The sequence below is a fragment of the Phyllostomus hastatus genome, unplaced genomic scaffold (genome assembly GCF_019186645.2).
Source record: "Phyllostomus hastatus isolate PE091 unplaced genomic scaffold, TTU_PhHast_1.1 phas_contig_86, whole genome shotgun sequence".
Lineage (NCBI taxonomy): Eukaryota > Metazoa > Chordata > Mammalia > Chiroptera > Phyllostomidae > Phyllostomus > Phyllostomus hastatus.
The window spans coordinates 89,765,138-89,783,738 of record NW_025333977.1 but is presented as its reverse complement, the minus strand read 5'-3'; the positions used below and the strand labels follow the sequence as shown (position 1 = coordinate 89,783,738).

The following is an 18,601-nucleotide window of genomic DNA, read 5'->3' as shown; positions in this document are numbered from 1 at the left end:
TTCATCCATCATAGCACCTACCATCCTACACTGTATTAACTGTCTTAATTCTAGATTATAAGCTTCTAGGGGGAACTCTGTCAATCTTGTTCATTTTTATGCCTCTATAATCTAATAGTGACACAATGTATAGAGACTTAAAAAAATATTTATTGAATGAAGTTCTGAATCTATACATCTACTGACTTCTCTCAGGTTTAGTCCCATGTCTCCAGTAGCCTGCTAGATACACATTTGTCTCTCACAGTTTACCTTCTTCCCCCACAAAGCATGTTTCAACTCTTGATTTTTCCCATTGCAATTAATGATACAACTCTATTATCCACACTTGAAATTCTGTGGTCATATTTGATGTCTCCATTATCTCTCTCACACTTTGTATAGTAAATCACAAGGTCTTGTTGATTTCTGTTGTTACCAGATTCATGTCTTATTTTGTCAGGTGAGTTGTTGCTGTACCCACCCACTTTATCTTCTTACTCTCCTAAGCATTTATCCCTTTCAGTTTATTCTCCCTAATAACAGCTTCATCTATCCTAAAATAACCTTATTCATATTATTTATTTTCCTCTTAGAAACAAGCTTCTTTGATGCTTATGAGCTAAAGAATCTTGAAAGACTTTAAGGAACTTGTACTTCAAGATTTTCGTGTCATTCTTCCCCCTGCCCCCGCCCCCCGCCAATAATTTAGAGGATACAGAAAACCCTTCTTTCTTAGCTTCACTGTTCTGGGGTGCGGGGGTGGTTGTTTGTTTGTTTTTTTGGTACTTTGTGGTAGCCTGTCTCATTTTCTCATTTTCAGCCTTTCTATCTGCAGTGTCCTTTGCTTTGCTTTGCTTTTGAAATCGTATCTGTTTTAAATGTTCTCTCCCAACTCTCTATGAAGCCTTTCCTGACTATGTATTTTGCCATGTATGTGCGCACCCTTCTGACCAAATTTTTGAGGGGGAAATAAGGATGCACATTATACGTGGGTAGTACTAATTTCATATCTATATAAATGTTTTAAATTTTTTAATTTATGCTTATGCTTTAAAAGTGTAACTCCAGAAAGCAATACTGACATCTATGTGCAAAATAATACCCTGGAATACAAGAATCAGTTTTGTTTCTAAACATAAATAAACTAAAAAGTTGAATTAAAATGAGAGATTTTTTCCTGAAAGTTTGGGCCAAAAATGTGGGTGCACATTATGCATAGGAGCGCATCATACATGGCAAAATAGGGTACTTCTCCCTAAGTATTATCTTTAACTTTTGATGTGTGTATTTTCCAGACTCCATGTTTTGGCACTTTAAAAATTACTTTGTGACATCTTTTATATCTTACTTATAAAGGTTATATCTTTTTAACTAAAATTTTATTTTTTGAGCTGTTAATAGGCAGAAAAAAGGCTTCCTTTTAATTTGCATTTCTTTCATTGCTTGTGAGATCATTTTTTATTCAGATTTTATTCTTATCAATTTACATTTTAAAGATAACAACTCTCTTATCTGTTGCACTTCCTTCCTATTTTTTTTGTTGTTTTTATGCTTGAAAAGTCCTTCACTATCCCAAATTCAGCTATTTACTGATATTTTTTCTTCTGTCTTATGGTTTGTCTTTCATATTTACTTTTTAAACCAGCTACAAATTTATATTGGTAACTGGGCTAAGTACTGATTTTTTAAAATGTTTTCAATTAATTAACCCCTTGATTCTAATACCATCTAGTGAATAAGATACCAGTCATTGTAGGAAAAAAGATTAACTTCATTATATACTTAATTCTTTATAAATAACTGAATTTGCTTTTGGACCAGAAGCAAATCTATTTAGATTTGCTATTCTGTTATTCAGTAATTGATTCTTGAGCCTGCCATCTATTATTTTAGTGATAACAACTTTATGATTTCAGTTTTGGTGGAGTAGATCCCCTTCATGTGTATTTATCTTACCTCCCTCACCTATGTAAAGTTTTTGATATCTGGGACATATTCTTTTTATATTTATATGTTATAAAACACCTGGTATTCTTCATTAAGTCTGTATTGGTTCATTGACTGCCAAGGATAGGGTTACCAGAGGACTTAAAAATCTGGGACCACTTTTCAATTTCTGGCATCTAGATATATTATCCATCCTAAGGCATTTTAATATGCTTTGGGAATAGGAAGGTAAATAATTAAGTGTGTCTCACTAAGTATGGTCTTAGTAGTTGAGAATGTGTGCAATGAAACTGCTTTGATAATGTTAGAAACTGATTCTATCTAGTAGTGAAATTTTTTTACCTATATAAAGTTACTTGTAAAATTTCAAGGGGAAATTTTCTTTGCTGTTATTTTTCTTAACCTAGAGGTTTTTAGTTAAGCTTTGCTTATTTTTGTTTGAATCAGTACGATAAGTAAAATAATTCAAACTTTTCCTTTTAGGTAATTTTGAATTGCTCAGCTCTGCAGAGTTTATTGCATTTGCTGAGTAGCCCAAAGGAATCTATCAAAAAAGAAGCATGTTGGACAATATCTAATATCACAGCAGGAAATAGGGCCCAGATCCAGGTAATTTTATAGCGCCTGTCTTTAATTTTTATTGATAAGTAAGATTTTTTTTTTTTTTGTCAGCCTTAAAAATATTTTTTTTTCATTATTGCCTCAGATACCACTGGGTTCCAAGGTTGTTGTCTCATTTGGTTAGTCTTCTTTTTTAAAAAATCCTACTTTAAAGAAGTTACAACTTTTGAACTTAGACCTTGGTATTTCCCTTTGCCTTTACTATTTGATGATTTGCCAAGATAGTGCAATAGTGTCTTATATCCTTGCAGTATTTTGTTGGACTTGATACTAAACAGATTAGCTTTATTCTTGCCAAGTAAAATATTTATTTTCTAGTGGACTGGTGTATTGGATTGCTTCACATTTTCCATGAACCTTTGGGGACCCATTTTTCTCTAACTGGTTATCTGACCTGTCCTTTTATCCTTGTATCAGTGGAGGAGTAACCCAAGTGGAAGACTAGCAGTGGGCCAAGTGAGTCCGCATGGGCCATGAGAAAGGCTGGAACAACAGATTGGAAAAGTTTATGAGACTTTGAGCTGAGTGGAATCAGAGGTCATCTAATCTAACATTCTCATTTATAGGTGAAACGGAGGCTCAGAAAAATAAAATTATTTGCTCAAGAGCACCTCTAGTAAATGACAGGACCAAGATGAAATGCCTTTCCGCTAAACTTTGCTTACTTTTCTCATTGGTACAATAGAAAAAGTTCTTGACAAGGAAAACATGGGTTAGTCATCCCCTAACAGTGCTGACAGGGACTGACATTGGTAGCATGCATATGTGGTGATTTCAGCTGCAGTTGATTGCCTACACCACTATCACCAGTGTCTTGTGTAGAACTACTCAGTTTCTTGATGAAGGAAATGATGCTAAGGGGAAGCATAAAGAGAGTAATTTGAAGAAGACTACTTTAGTGTTAGTGTATGAGAGCGATTGAGTAAAATACTCTGTCCAGCTGAAAGCTGTTCTGGTGGTCTGGATGGGAGTTGGTGGCTTAGAACAGGATAGGATGGTGGCAGTGCTAACAGAAAGGAAAAGGTGGGCTTAGGGCATTTTAAATTGAAAATGTGTAAGACATGATGACTGATCGAATTTAGAACACATATATACATACACACAGACAGACAAAGAGGGCCTTTGTAAACTAGAGAGATTTGAAAGGAAACCAAATATAGAGGGCAGATGATGTGTTTGAGGCAATCAGCAGACCTAAAGTAAGCCGTTGGCCGTCCTGGGCTGTGGTCGAGAGAGCTACAACACATGTGTCAGGGTGCATGCTGTAAGAGAAATGAAAAAAGCAGAGGAACAGAGAATTGAACTTCTATAATTTATTGGGGGTGGAACAAGAGAGGACAATAAAAGAAGTTTCAAAGGGAAAACTAGGAGATTATAAGGTCACACACTCCAGGGAGAGTGTTAACTATACCAAGTGTGGCCAAAGGGTTTAGGGACAATGAGGACTTAACTCTTTGTAATTTAGTTTTAACGGGGGAGATTGTCATTACTGAAACCAGCTGAAAAGTTAGTATCATGAACACTTCTATAAATATTTTTGTCAATTACAGTTGACATTCAGTATTTTCTATTAATTTCAAGTGTATAGCATAGTGGGTAGACACTACAAATCTTAAAATTTCCCTTTCCATTTAATTTTTTTCTTAATTTCAGACTGTGATAGATGCCAACATTTTTCCAGCCCTCATTAGTATATTACAAACTGCTGAGTTTCGAACAAGGAAAGAAGCAGCTTGGGCCATCACAAACGCAACTTCTGGAGGATCAGCTGAACAGATCAAGTAAGTACTAGCCAAGTAGCATCTTATAAATTGAAGGAAAAATTATATTTGTCTCCCAATTAAGAATGCTCATTCTAGCCTCTTGGAAGATTGTTTTTGGTTTCATAATTAGACTGAAATATAGATTTAATTCCTTACACCTTTCCTATTCCTTCCTGCTGAAAAAAATTCTGGGATGTGAAAAGTAAGGCATAACTGAGGTTTGGAGCAGTAGAAATAATTATAGGGGTGGTTTCAGCCTACTCTGCAGCTGCTTGGTCAGAAACATCTTGAGTAGTCTGGAAGGTTACTTGTAGAATCTTTAGAGTTCAACTTTAATAGTTAACTCTTGCTATTTTTGGTTTAAACGTCTTCATTGACCAGACTTGGAAGAGAGGTATGTCTTAAAGTGCCAAATACAGTAGAGGTAAGTGTCTCCTGAAGTACTACAGTATTCAGTGAAGAGAGAGAGATCAGTATTAACTTGAGACTTAAATGGCCTCGTGGGTAGCAGATTATAATCTTAATGACTAGAAAAGGCATAAACGTGAATATTTATCATAAAAAAATTAAATCCTACCATTTGTGACAGCATGGATGGACCTAGAGGGTATTATGCTAAGTGAAACAAGTCATATAGGGAAAGAAAAATACTGTATGATTTTATTTATATGTGGAATCGAAAGGACAATATAAATGAACAAACAAAACAGAAACAGACTCATGGATACTGAAACCATACTGATGGTTGCTAGAGGGGAGGGGGATTAGGGGGCTTGGTAAAAAAGACGACGGGTTTGAGAAGTACAGATTGGTAGTTACAAAAAATAGTCAATGGGGATCTAAAGTACAACATAAGGAATATAGTCAGTAATATTGTAGTAATTATGTATGGTGCCAGGTTGGTACTGGAAATATTAGGGGGAACACTTTGTAAGTTACATAATTGTCTAACTACTATGCTGTACACCTGAAACTAATACAAAATAATACTGAATTTAGATTGTAATTGAAAAAAAAATATGGAGAGGAATCAGTTCCTCAGGAATTGTATTGTATAATTAAATGCTAAATTGTATAATTAAATGCTAAATTAGGGGCAGTAAGTATTTCAGATAGAAAGAAACAGTAGTGATGAAGAAAAAAAATGGAACCTAGACTTTTAACTTACTTTAACTTTCTTTATGGGGAATTCAGATGAGGGAAGATGATTTCAAATGAGTGTTAAAGCATCAGCCCCTTTCTCGTATGTAGTATATTGTTGCTTTGTGGGTTAAACATAGGTACTGAAGTAATGCAATTTTTAACTCTCTGTTGAGAATTTAAAAATGGAAAGATAAAGTAATCCTGACATATCAGGAATTGATCAGGTATGAAAAATAAGAGGTGAAATGGTTGAACACATGCAGTAGCTGTTTCCATAAAGTTCATTGTGGACAGGTTACTCATGGAAGACTTTCCACATGATCTTGTATGACATTAGGTCTTTTTCAACTTCCGAGATTCTGGTTCTGGGATATAGCAAGTCATTGAATAATGTTTTGTTGTAGTGTAGAAACTTGTTTATATTAATGAGAGTATGGTAAAATAGGTTTTATTATGGTGGTTTGCAGAACCTATTGACAATGTTAAGTGAGGGTTTAATGTATATACTATGATTGTAAGTATGCCACCATCATATGGCAGTAATGTGTAGTACTATAGAAGTTATTTGAACAGTTGATAGTTTTATGTTTAGATTCAGATTTATAATTATTAATCATCTCTACATTGTGTACCAGATCTGTTTTCTTGATTGAAATGGTTAAACTGAACACATATTTTTTAAGCTTTTGTGAAGTATTTTGATAGGTTTCATCAGAAAGTATTCAAGGATATTTTGCTCTGTTAGAGGAGAGTAGAATGGTTACTACATCTTTTAAAAATCTGGCATAGCTATTTATAATAATTTAGTTAGTTGTCAATATCCTAGCAGTTTTCTTTTAACTAGATGAAGTTCTTTTAAAAGATTATTACAAAGATACAGTCCAGATTATAGAATATAAACTTTGTCTCTTATAAAGATATCTATGTGGCTTCTGCTCATTCTTGTTAGGAAGACAAGATTTAGATGTAAGAATCAGAATAATTTAGAAAATATCCATAATTCTAGGTTAAATATAATCAAATATACACGTACTGTTGTTCTTAAGAATGAGGGATAAAGAATGTTGCCTGGAATTAAAGTGTTTCATGAAAAAGGTGAAACTTACCATTTAGGTAGAGATTTGGCAGTTTTTTAGAGGAGTGAAAATAGCAGGACGAGAAGTATGATGGAATATGCACAGTAAATGTTATTGGAAGAGGCAGATCAGTCTTGCCGTAGGTTAGAAGGTCTGTCTTGGGAGGACTCAGGGATATAAAGAAGATGGTCTTTTGAGGAGAGAAAAGAGAGTAATTAGGATGCCAGTGCTGTAGTTTAGTGTACAGTGATGGCCAAGATTAAGATAGTAACTGTTGCATGGAATATGGATCTGAGTATGGGAAAGCAGGATCTCTAGGACTGAGTGGCAGGCTATAGGTAACAAAGGAAAGGGAGAAGTCAAGATGACTAGGGAAAATGTGGGTGCTGTTGACAAATATTAGGACATACAGGAAGCAAAATCCTTTTTGAAGGTGCTGGTTTTATTCATTTTTAAACATATTTTGTTGATTGTGCTATTAACAGTTGTCCCATTGCCCCCCCCCCCTTATTCCCCTCTGCCTTGCACACCACCTCCCACCTGTATTCTTCCCCTTTTAGTTTATGTCCACGGGTCATACATGTAAGTTCTTTGGCTTCTCCATTTTTCCTATACTATTCTTAACCTCCCCTTGTCTGTTTTCTACCTACCATTTATGCTTCTTATTCCCTGTACCTTTCCCCACTCTCTCCCCCTTCCCCTCCCCTGCTCATAACCTTGCATGTGATCTCCATTTCTGTGATTCTGTTCTGTTTAGTTGTTTGCTTAGTTTTTTTTGTTTTGTTTTGTTTTGTTCAGTTGTTGATAGTTGTGAGTTTGTTGTCATTTTACTGTTCATAGTTTTCATCATCTTTTTCTTAGATAAGTCCCTTTAACATTTCATATAATAAAGGCTGGGTGATGATGAACTCCTTTAACTTGACCTTATCTGGGAATCACTTGACCTGCCCTTTATTCTAAATGATAGCTTCACTGGATAAAGTAATCTAGGTTGTAGGTCCTTGCCTTTCATGGCTTCAAATACTTCTGTCCAGCCCCTTCTTGCCTGCAAGGTTTCTTTTGAGAAATCAGCTGATAGTCTTATGAGAACTCCTTATGAGAACTGTCGCCTTTTCTCTTGCTGCTTTTAAGATTTTCTCCTCCTCTTTAATCTTGGGTAATATAATTATGTGCCTTGGTGTGTGCTTCATTGGGTCCACCTTCTTTGGGACTCTGAGCTTCTTGGATTCCTTGGAAGTCTATTTCCTGTGCCAGATTAGGGGAGTTCTCCTTTATTATGTTTTCAAGTAAATTTTCAATTTCTTGGTTTTCCGCTTCTCCTTCTGGTACCCCTATAATTCGGATGTTGGCATGTTTAAAGATGTCCTGGAGGTTCCCATGCCTCTCCTCATTTTTTTGAATTCTTGTTTCTTCATTCTGTTCTGGTCGAATGTTTCTTTCTACCTTCTGCTCCAAACCGTTGATTTGAGTTCCAGTTTCCTTCCTGTCACTGTTGATTCCCTGTATATTTTTCTTTATTTCACTTTTCATAGCCTTCATTTTTCCTCTATTTAGTGACCATACTCAACCATTTCTGTGAGCATCCTCATTACCAGTGTTTTGAACTGTGCATCTGATTGTTTGGCTATGTTTTCGTCGTTTAGTTAGTTGTTTGTTTGTTTGTTTGTTTGTTTTCTGGAGCTTCGAACTGTTCTTTCAATTGCCCCCCCCCTTTTTTTGGGGGGGGGGTTTCCACTCCTGTTACGTAGTAAGGAGCAGAGCCTTAAGTGTTCACCAGGGCAGGGGCAACCCATGTCACTGCGTTGTGGAGCTGTATGTGGGTGATAGGTCCAAGAGGGAACAGTGGCGCTTGCTCTGCTCTCTGCTGGCTTTCAGTAACTTCCTCCGCTACCCACAAGCAATTTGGGCCCTTCTGGTGCTGATTCCTGGGTGGGTGGGTTTGTGTATGTTCTAGGACCCTGTGGATCTCTCCAAGGAACTCTTCTGTGAGGCTGGGAGTTTCTCCTGCTGCTGCCTCAACCTTCACAGGCTTTTTCACCCAGAGGTTTTGAGACTTTATTTCCCCATGCTTGAACCCTGGGTTGCATGGTCTGTGTCGCTCCTGGGATATTCCTTCCAGTTTATCTGCACACAAATGTGGAACTACCTGCTGCAGCATTACTCATCCTGGTCCTCCAGTTGCTGCCTTGCCACAAGTCCTCTCTGCCCAGCTGCCCATCTCCGCCCCTCCTACCAGTCTGCATCAGTATTTTCTTTAATTCCTTGGTTGTTGGACTTCCATACAGTTTGATTTTCTGTCAGTTCTGGTTGTTTTTGTTTTTAAATTTGTTGTTGTCCTTCTTTTGGTTGTGCAAGGAGGCACAGTGTGTCTACCTATGCCTCCATCTTGGCCAGAAGTCTCTCTTGAGGGTGCTGGTTTTAGACACACTGAGTTTGTTGCTCAACTGAAGAAATCTGATTTATCAATTCTGTCTCTCAAAACTCACTTTCCTCTATTCTAGAGTATGTGGGCTTCTTCCCCATAAATTTCTCCTTCCTAAAGGAAGTCCTAAATGTAAAATTACCAGTTAGCTCAGAACCTTCAGGTTGGAGACTTTAATATAACATGAGAAATGTAATATACTTTTCCAGATAATGTATTCTTGTGAACTGAATTTCTAACCCAGAAAATTTCTTAATGATAGTTTTCTGTCACAAAAGCAGGCTGGCATAGATAACCAGTGCTCACTTTACCAGTTGTTCCAAATACCCACACATAGGAACTACTCCCAGACTTTAACTATATAGAATTGTGCTTGTTCTCCAGTTGTTTTTTCAAGACTTCAAACTTCTGAGGATTTTCTCAAAATAATATTGCTTTCCAACTCCTACACAGCCCAGATGCCTTAATCACCTGCTCTGCTTTTAGGTGTATATTGCTGTCTTTGGAGAAATTTGCAGCAATAGTGAAATACTACTAGCGTTGGTCTTTAAATCTCCAGAGATTTCATAAGAAAATAACACTTGAAATTCCTTCTGCTCTTGTAAGGCTTGCAAAGTAGTGACTCAGTGATGCCACCACTGGCATGAAAGCGGAGCTTTTAATCCTTAATGTCCTTTGAAAGTAAGTTGTCATCTGCTCTAATGCTCATATCTGGTAATCTACATTAACATATTTTAAATGGCTAGAATTCTGAACCTAGAACTCATTAAATGAATAATGTTAGAATACAAAGTACTGATAATATATTTTGCAAATAAAATCTCACATCTTCAGAACTCTAGATTTGCTTATTAGCATATTTTTGGATAGAGTTTTTAATAAGAGCATTTTAGTTTATAATCTTTTAGTTTGTTTTTAAATTATTCATTTAACAAATTATATACAAGTTCTAGAAGTTTCTAGAATTCTTAAAATTCGTTTTTAATCCTCAATCAAGTTTTCAGTACACTAGTTTTCATAATATAACACCCATGTTACAAAACTAAATGAACTTTTTAAAGTCAGTAAATATAAGGATCAGAGGTCCGTCGGGACTTTTATTAGGAAGAGAGGTCACATCAAGAGCAGACCAGGGATCATTTGATGTCTGTTCCTCCTATTGCCTTCAGACCTGACACTGGGATTTTAGGTCATCATAAATTAAAATTTTATTTTCTTCACTCAGAGAATATTAGGATAATGGGGTTATTTGTTTATTTTCTGAAATTTGCAGAATCAAACAGTCAGAAGAGAAAAAGACATATAGGCCAGGATTGAGTTGGGGACAATTTGGAGATTGTGAATAAGTCTGTGAAATACCAATTGGTGTTCTGTAGATTTGCTTATATAGTCCAGTGAAGTTTAGGTGCAGACGTGTAATTCATCTTTAATTCGCTATTCTAAAATTTTACTGGGATTTTGTGACAGATATTAATAAATCTGTGCTTCCTAGACTTTTCCAGTTGAGGAAACTGAGGCACAGAGAGAGCAAATAATTTGCCCAAAGTCATCCATCCAGCTTGTAAGTAGCACAGCTAGAATGTAGTAGTGGTGGTTATCTCTGGGTACTTTTTATTTTTCTGAATGGTTTTTGGTATTTTCCAAATTTGCAATAACTAACGTATTGACAATTATAAAGAGGCTTAGTTTTTGTTTTGTTAAGAAAAAATAATGAGAATTATATAGGTATGTTGAAGGAAGGGTTGACTAAAAGCTGTGGTATTAAAGGAAAGGTAAAATGGTCAGTGGTGGCTTTAAGGCTGGATAACTGACCTGCTCTGTTCATTGAACATGTAGTCTTAATTGTCAGGAACTATTTAAATAAAATTAGGCATAATACTATTAAATTTACTCCTGAGTAAATAATATTGCTAAATAAGTCATAAAACTACTTTTTAAAAAAATAAGACCTTTTTTGCAACCTTTTTGAGATTTATAGAAAAATTGAGACTATAGTACAGAGTTCCTATATACACCCCTCAGCTGCACAATTTCCTTTATTATTAACATCTCACATAGTCTCGTTACATTTTTAAAAACGTAATGAACCAATGTAATGAGCTAATGAACCAATATTGATGCATTATTAACTAAAGTCCATAGTTTATATTAAGGATCATTCTTTGTGTTGTACAATTCTACAGGTTTGATGAATGCAGGATGTCATATTTCCACCATTGGAGTATCATACAGGCTGGTTCCACTGTCCTGACAGTGGCCCTCTGCTTCACCAAGTCACCTGCTCCCTTACCCCTACCTGCAAATATATGACAACCACTATTCTTTCTATTGTCTTCACAAAGAATTTTGCCTTTTCTAGAATGTCATATATTTGGAATAATATAGTATGGAGTCTTGTTAGATTGGCTTCTCTCACTTAGGAATATGCATTTAATGTTACTTTATGTTTTTTTCATGGCTTGATTGCTTATTTGTCTTTATTGCTGAATAATACTCCATTGTCTGAATGGGCTACCATTTATTTATTCATTCACCTATTGAAGAACATCTTGGTTGCTTCCAGACTTTGGCAGTTATGAATAAAGCTGATGTAAATATTGGTGTATAGGTTTTTATGTGGATATAAGTATTATCTCAGTTGAGTAAATACCAAGGAGTATGATTCCTGGATTGTATAAAAATCTTTGTATAAACCTGCCAAGCTGTCTTCCAAAATTGGTTTATCTTAATTTGCATTCTCACCAACAAAAAATCAGTTTCTGTTACTCCACATCCTTGCCAGGATTTGATATTGTTAGTGTTTGGGGTTTTAGCCATTTTAGTAGGTATGTAGTGTCATTGTTGTTTTAATTTACAGTTGTTTAATGACATGTAATATGATGTTGAACATCTGTTCATATGCTTATTTCCATTAGTGTGTCTTTGGTGAGGTGTATGTTCAGATCATTTGCTCTTTTTAACATTGAGTTGATTCCTTTAGAGTTCTGTGTATGAAGTAGAATGGCCTGATGTGCTAGCTTTCACACCAAGTGTGTGATATTTCAGAGGTGTGGTTACCTATAAAAACAAAGATGATATTTATTGTATTTTATGCATTGTTCATATTCAAAAAAGAGTATTCCGGTTTCTTGGAGTCCAATAATTGTGGAAGGAAAAAGAAATGGAGCTGGCTGCTAGGGAACTGGTTTTGTGTCATTTATTTGTAGATTTTTCTTTCTTTTGTATGTTAAGATATCTTGTGTCATTACATGGGTGCCTATTTTTGTCTCCCTAGTCAGGTTGCTGGTGACCCTTCCACCAGCCCGGTAAGTTTTACTGAATTAAAAGCTTTGTTTGAGTAAATTATTCTTTTTCTTAGGTACCTTGTAGAACTGGGTTGTATCAAGCCGCTCTGTGATCTCCTTACAGTCATGGACTCTAAGATTGTACAGGTTGCACTAAATGGCTTGGAAAACATCCTGAGGCTTGGAGAACAAGAAGCCAAAAGAAATGGCACTGGCATTAACCCTTACTGTGCTTTGATTGAAGAAGCTTATGGTAAGATAGAGTATTAATTGGATGTCCTGAAATTATTTTTTTCTTTGTGCTTTTCTGGCCTGTCCACATTTGTCATTAGGGAACACATACAAAAAAATTGTTCTCTTATGAATAATAATATTTAGTGTGCAGACCTGGAAAAGAATATGTATTATAAATATGAAGAGGAACGAGAACTGGCCCCTTCAGATCTTCCCAGTTGCCTGACTGCTTTTCCTTTTGAGTACTCTTGCATTCTTACTAGTCCCTCTGACGCTCAAGAACATCCACATCTACTGTAGATGATTCCTGACTACTTTTCTCTTGTAAGATAGAGAGCTCTTATTATGCATCGCACCCAGCAGTTCCTGTGTTCCTAAAGAGTCCCTGGCTTTAAAGGTTTCTAATGCATAAGCCCTGGCTGGGTAATTCAGTCAGAGTGTCATCCTGATACACCATGGTTGCAGGTTCCCTGATAAGGGTACATACAAGAATCAACCAGTGAATGCATAAATAAGGGGAATAACAAGTTGATGTTTCTCACCCTCCCTCCTCCTCTCTCTCCCTCCTTTTTTCTCTCTCTCAAATCAGTTTTTAAAAAAGATTTCTAACAGTTTCATCTTAAAAAGTTAACTTGGTTTCCTCATTCTTCTAATACCACTCTTAACTGTATTCTTAATCATTGGTACTTCAACCTTTTAAGTTCTTTAAATGATTTTAATGCACAGACGGGGTTAAAAACCACTGGTCTAGGGTTTGTCTGTTCTTGAGATTGGAATTAGGGATCGTGTGGTGGGGGAGTACATTCATTTTTAAATTGATCAGAATGCAGAATTATTTTCCAAAGTGATTTTTGACTTTTTAAAAAAAAATTTTTTAAGATTTTATTTATTTATTTATCTATTTATTTACTTATTTATTTTTAGAGAAAGGGAGGGAGGGGGGAAAAGAGGGAGAGAAACATCAATGTGTGGTTGCCCCTTGCACGCCCTCTACTGGGGACCTGGCCCCCAACCTAGGCATGTGCCCTACTAGGAACACACCAGTGACTCTCCCATTCACAGGCCTGCACTCAGTTCACTGAGCTACACCAGCCAGGGCATAGAAATGTCCTTTATTCAGAGATCTTCCTCCACAGAAATAACTTTGGTTACTTTTTTGATTTATATATTTTTTATATGGGTATATATGAGGGGGGACCCCAAAATATTGGAATTATCTTCTGGAGGGCAGGATCCTTGTAGTACAGGTTTCACCTGCTAGGTGAGTGTTCTAGGAACCCCCCTGTCTGTATCAGTGTAACAGCAGGTGTGAGAGGTTGTGTTCGACTTCAGTGAATTTTGTTTCTAAGAGTCTTTCAACACACTTGCCTGTTTCAAGATGAATGATTTATGAGTGTACCCGCCTACACCACACTGAGTGTTCAGCAGTTTTTAACCAAAAATGGCATAACCCCCATGCCCCACCCTTACATTCACCCAGTCTCACCCCAAGTGACTTTTTTTTTTGTTACCCTGGATGAAAAAACTCCTCAAAGGGAAACATTTTGCTGTTGTGGCAGAGGTGAGACAAATACAGTAGAAGCACTATAAGGCATCAAAATTAATGAGTTCAAAAACTGTTCTGAGCAATGGGAAAAAAGTCTTAATAGATGTTATTACATCAAATGGAGAGTACTTTGAAGCTGACCAAAGTTTAAATATGCAAGAATACACAGTTTTTTATAAATTTCATTTTTTGGGTCCTCCCTTGTATAAAAATATGTATCCTTTTTCCCCTTTGAGCAGTGTTATTATTTATTTCCGGTATGGCTCTATCTATTCTGCTACTCATACCTGCAAGTAAAACAAAGCCTAGTTCAGAAGGGCTTGGATTTAATAAAGGGAACATGTTGGCTAATTGTTCTAGTTGGACTTGTAAGTTTAAGCAATAGAAACTCATTCTGACTAATATAAGGACATTACACATTTGTTGAAATGATACTGGATAGGTCAGAGCCTGGGTAGACAGCACTAGAACCAAGAACTAACTAGGCCATAGGTACAGTCCAGTAGGAACTCTGCAGCTACTGGTCTTAGGCACTGGATGATATGGTGACTGTGGACATTGCTGCTTTTGGGGGCTGGCTCTTGCTTGCATATGGGTTTAAGATGTCAGTTTGTAATGCTAGCACTCAGATATAATTCCAAGCAGTATTGTCTATGCTATTACAAAATACAGACAAGATACAAGTAGAGAAGAACTTCCTTTACCTCAAGGAAGGTAAACAGGATACGGTAAAAGGATACGGCGAAACATTGCTGCATTGGATTTCCTATAGATGAGCAATAGATTTTCTATTATTATTTCTTCTAGGTCTGGATAAAATTGAGTTCTTACAGAGTCATGAAAACCAAGAGATCTACCAGAAGGCCTTTGATCTTATTGAGCATTACTTCGGTACCGAGGATGAGGACAGCAGCATTGCACCCCAGGTTGACCTTAGCCAGCAGCAGTACATCTTCCAGCAGTGTGAGGCTCCTATGGAAGGTTTCCAGCTTTGAAGCAATACACTGGTTTTATGTTCCTGTGTCAGACCAGGCTACCCAGTCAAGTCCTCTTGTGGAGCCCACAGTCCTCATGGAGCTAACTTCTCAAATGTTTTCCATAATACTGTTTGCGCTCATCTGCTTGTCTTGCGCACCTGCTCTCTTACACACATCTGGAAAACCTCTGGCTCTCTGTGGTGGAATACCCTTCTAAGAAAAGGGTAACCAGAATGGCCCACTCTCTTAAGGAAAATCCCTAGGCTTTGGAGATCCGCACTTATATATTATTATAAGAGTCATGAGAATATGCACATGTTAATGTGGCTCTCTTTTGTTGTTGTTGTTGGGGAAAAAGAGGGCTCTTCCTCATTCCCTTTTAAGTGGGAAAAAATACTGACATTAAAAAGATGAGACTATAACTTTATCTCGAATTTCACACAACTACTTGCAAACAAGGGAGATGTTTAGACCTATTGTGTATACATCAGAGTACTTTTCATGAGTTCTTCCACAGTGAACCCTTGGATTACCTGGTGGCTTTTTCTAGCCAGATTTGCATTAATACTTACTGAGATTGGATGGTTTCTTTTCCTCCATTGGCGCCGTTCTTCACAGATGTTAAAGTTAAACCATCTGCTCTCTCACCTTCAGCCTTCAGTGAATGTGCTTTCTAGTTGTCAGGAATGCTGAAGCATTAACACTTGATTCTCAGATGTGATACTGGTTTGAAGATTTCCTTAGAGCAGAAAAGAGAGGGGCACATAGTAATTTGTGTGGCTATTGCTTCTCTTTGGTCTTAACCTGTTTTAGGAATTTGGAAGTGGTTCAATTCTAATACTGGTTGGAGGTTGATTTAGAATCTTTAGTAATCTAAAACATTCTGTAATTCAATAAAAAAGTAAAAAATAAACAAAAGCCCCCACCAGTTTCCCCAAACTTAACCAGTGTGACTAGAGGCTGTGTTTCTGCATTTTACAAATGTTTCAGGCTTTGTGGTCCTGATAAGGTCCTCATTAAATTGGAGTTCACCTTAGGTGCTTTCCCCCTCTGCGACTGGCAGATAACACATACTTTTAAAGGTTACTTAGGAAAATTTTTTAAATTGGATTCAGCATGATTCTGATGTATTCGTGCTGCAGATATGATCCCTTTAATGTAGCATCTTATCTTAAACAAGTAACTATCTTCTCAATATGACCTGTTTAACCCAAATAAGGGCAGTGATATTTTTTCTTACAACTTTATTTTTCCCTAATCATGTCATTTTATCTCCTACTGGTTAGTACTGCCCAGTGAGGTTGCCCTCCCCCTTGTCTTGAAATAAAAACATTTCTCCTTCTGGCTCATTTAATAATGACTGCAATCTGTACCTGCAAATGGCACTTCCAGTAGTGTCTTCAGTGATCTACATTTGTGCTTGGACTGGAACAAAAAAATAAGTGTAATTGCCAAGAGAACTGCAGCTGAACATACAACTTCTTGGTGCTAGTTGGTCATCTTGACTCAATATTGGGACACACTATCGGAAAAGATTTATATTTGTTGATGTGCTATTCAAAATGAATTCTGAAGGAAGAGTTGCTCACTTCTGTTATAGAGAATACCCTTTTAATCCTCTTTAATCTTGTCCTCTTCTAGAATTCATTATAACCCCAAAGTTTAGCTCTTTGGGAGTTTCCCTGACAAGCTATTCTACATCTCTGGTAAATCCCACTGAATGTTAGGGATATTCAGAGCTTTCATACCTCAACATGTTGTCAATTAAGAAGTTGACTTATGTGACCTAATTTAAACTTTTTAAAAATCCACTTCATTTAAAGTAAAAAGATAAAGGACATTTCAGCCAAGCCTGTGATGCAGTCTTCACATCTAACCTGTAGTTGTGTCTGCTCTGGATGGATACCGTCTGTCTGTCATTGGTGGAGCAGCCACTGCAAACTAGTCAACTCTCATGCATAACTGTTACTTTTTCTAGTGCTGCTTTGTGCTGAAAGAACATTTTAGTTTACTGCACTTGACCTGTAAAAGACTTTGATTCTTTGTAATTTTAGGGACAAGTTAGGTGGTTAATTTAAAGAAAAACTTTCAATGTTGCCTTTACATCACATTAAAATATAACTTCTTTCAGAAGGGTAATAGAAGCACTGATTCATAGTAAAAATCTTGTTTTTAGCTTTGACTTTTTTTGTGGCTGAGTTTTTTAAAATTGTAAATTACTGGTAACATGTCATTTCTCTAGAATGTTTTAAATTATGTACCTTCTTTTGGATAATTTAAAATTTTTTCAGTTCATGTTGATAAACCAATTTGAATGGAAAAAATATAAAGCACACAGTTGTTTCTCCACATTAGAATAGCATATGTTGGAAATTTTTGCTAGCAATTGCAGGTGTCTTAAATGAATGAATTAAAACAAAGTCCACTCAACTAATACGGTCTATTTTCTGTTTAAAACAGGAATTTATCTTGCTCCTGTCTTAGAAGTTCCTGAGTGATGAGCTAAAATTCTTTTAGAATAAAATGGTGTTTTTTAAATATAAAAATTGAAATTGACTAAATGTTAAATCCCAGCATAACAGTTGGAGCTGAGAAAGTAACCTTTTTTGGTAATAGAAATGATGTTTCAGGAGGTAACTGTAAGTCCTGTTTTTAGTTCTCTGCCTGGCAGATTCTGTTAATTTCAGTTTATTGATTATACCCTATCACTAAGATGTTACTCTTTACAAAAGCATGTTAATTTCAACACAGGAAAAACTTCTACAGTTTTATATATTGATGAGGGGAAAGTGACTTGATAGTTACTCCTTTTTATTAATGAGAACTTTGGTGGGGAAAAAAAGCATTGAAAGGATTTGGGAGTAATGGCACCTTATAGCTGAAGGAACAGTAGGTAAATAAGATTAGACTGGGAAATACTGGGAAAGGTAAAAATGATAGATATGAAGAATGGTGAGATTTAGGAGACAGTTTTCCATGGAACACATTAATTCATGTTCTTGTCACTAAGTAATTAGGACCCTTTAAAACTACCTTTGTCAGAGGTACTGCTTTTGAAAACTATAGTGCCCTGGGTTTGTTTCTCCTACCTGCCAGATGAAACTGAACGGGCTCTGGGTTGTTTTCATCGTTATTGTTACAGATACAAACATTGATGATTATCCAATAATAAATCTGAGTTATTCCAGATTGTTGCTGGTTTTGCCTTAAAAAATAAGTAGTATATTTTATAAATGGAACTTTGTCATCTAAATCCTCTGTTGTATCAATACATGGCGACTCACTGGCAACTTAGAAATCTACTTCCCTAGTGCTAAATATAGTTATTTAATTCCACAACTTGGGGGTGCATTATGAAAGGGTTTAACTTGGGTTGAAGGATTTTTCTTTCTTGCTGATTAGTTTTGTGAACATTTTTATATCAATAGGTAGGTCATAGTTGTTTTAGAGCTTGGGTCTTTTCATACAGGGTGAGGCAAAAGTAGGTTTACAGTTGTCAGTAAACAAAATAGTTTATTATTGTGTATTGTATGATTTTCCTTATGAACTGTAAACCTACTTTTGCCCCACCTTGTATATGTATTAGAAAATTGTGGTGTCTAAGAT

At 36.2% G+C, this 18,601-nt stretch overlaps 1 protein-coding gene and 1 non-coding gene across 2 annotated transcripts in view; both read left to right on the top strand.

The window, feature by feature from the left end:
- KPNA1 (karyopherin subunit alpha 1) overlaps positions 1-17,541 on the top strand; it is a 73,372-nt gene extending 55,831 nt beyond the window's left edge. The window contains exons 11-14 of the mRNA XM_045851049.1: positions 2,413-2,538; positions 4,204-4,331; positions 12,313-12,491; positions 14,826-17,541. Of these exons, the coding sequence (XP_045707005.1) occupies positions 2,413-2,538; positions 4,204-4,331; positions 12,313-12,491; positions 14,826-15,013 (621 nt within the window). The 3' untranslated portion in view covers positions 15,014-17,541. The remainder of the gene's footprint in view (positions 1-2,412; positions 2,539-4,203; positions 4,332-12,312; positions 12,492-14,825) is intronic.
- On the top strand, positions 10,096-10,239 carry LOC123827643. The gene has a single exon (XR_006787298.1). It is a non-coding gene; the product is annotated as a small nucleolar RNA SNORA79 (small nucleolar RNA).
- Positions 17,542-18,601: the final 1,060 nt, after the last annotated feature.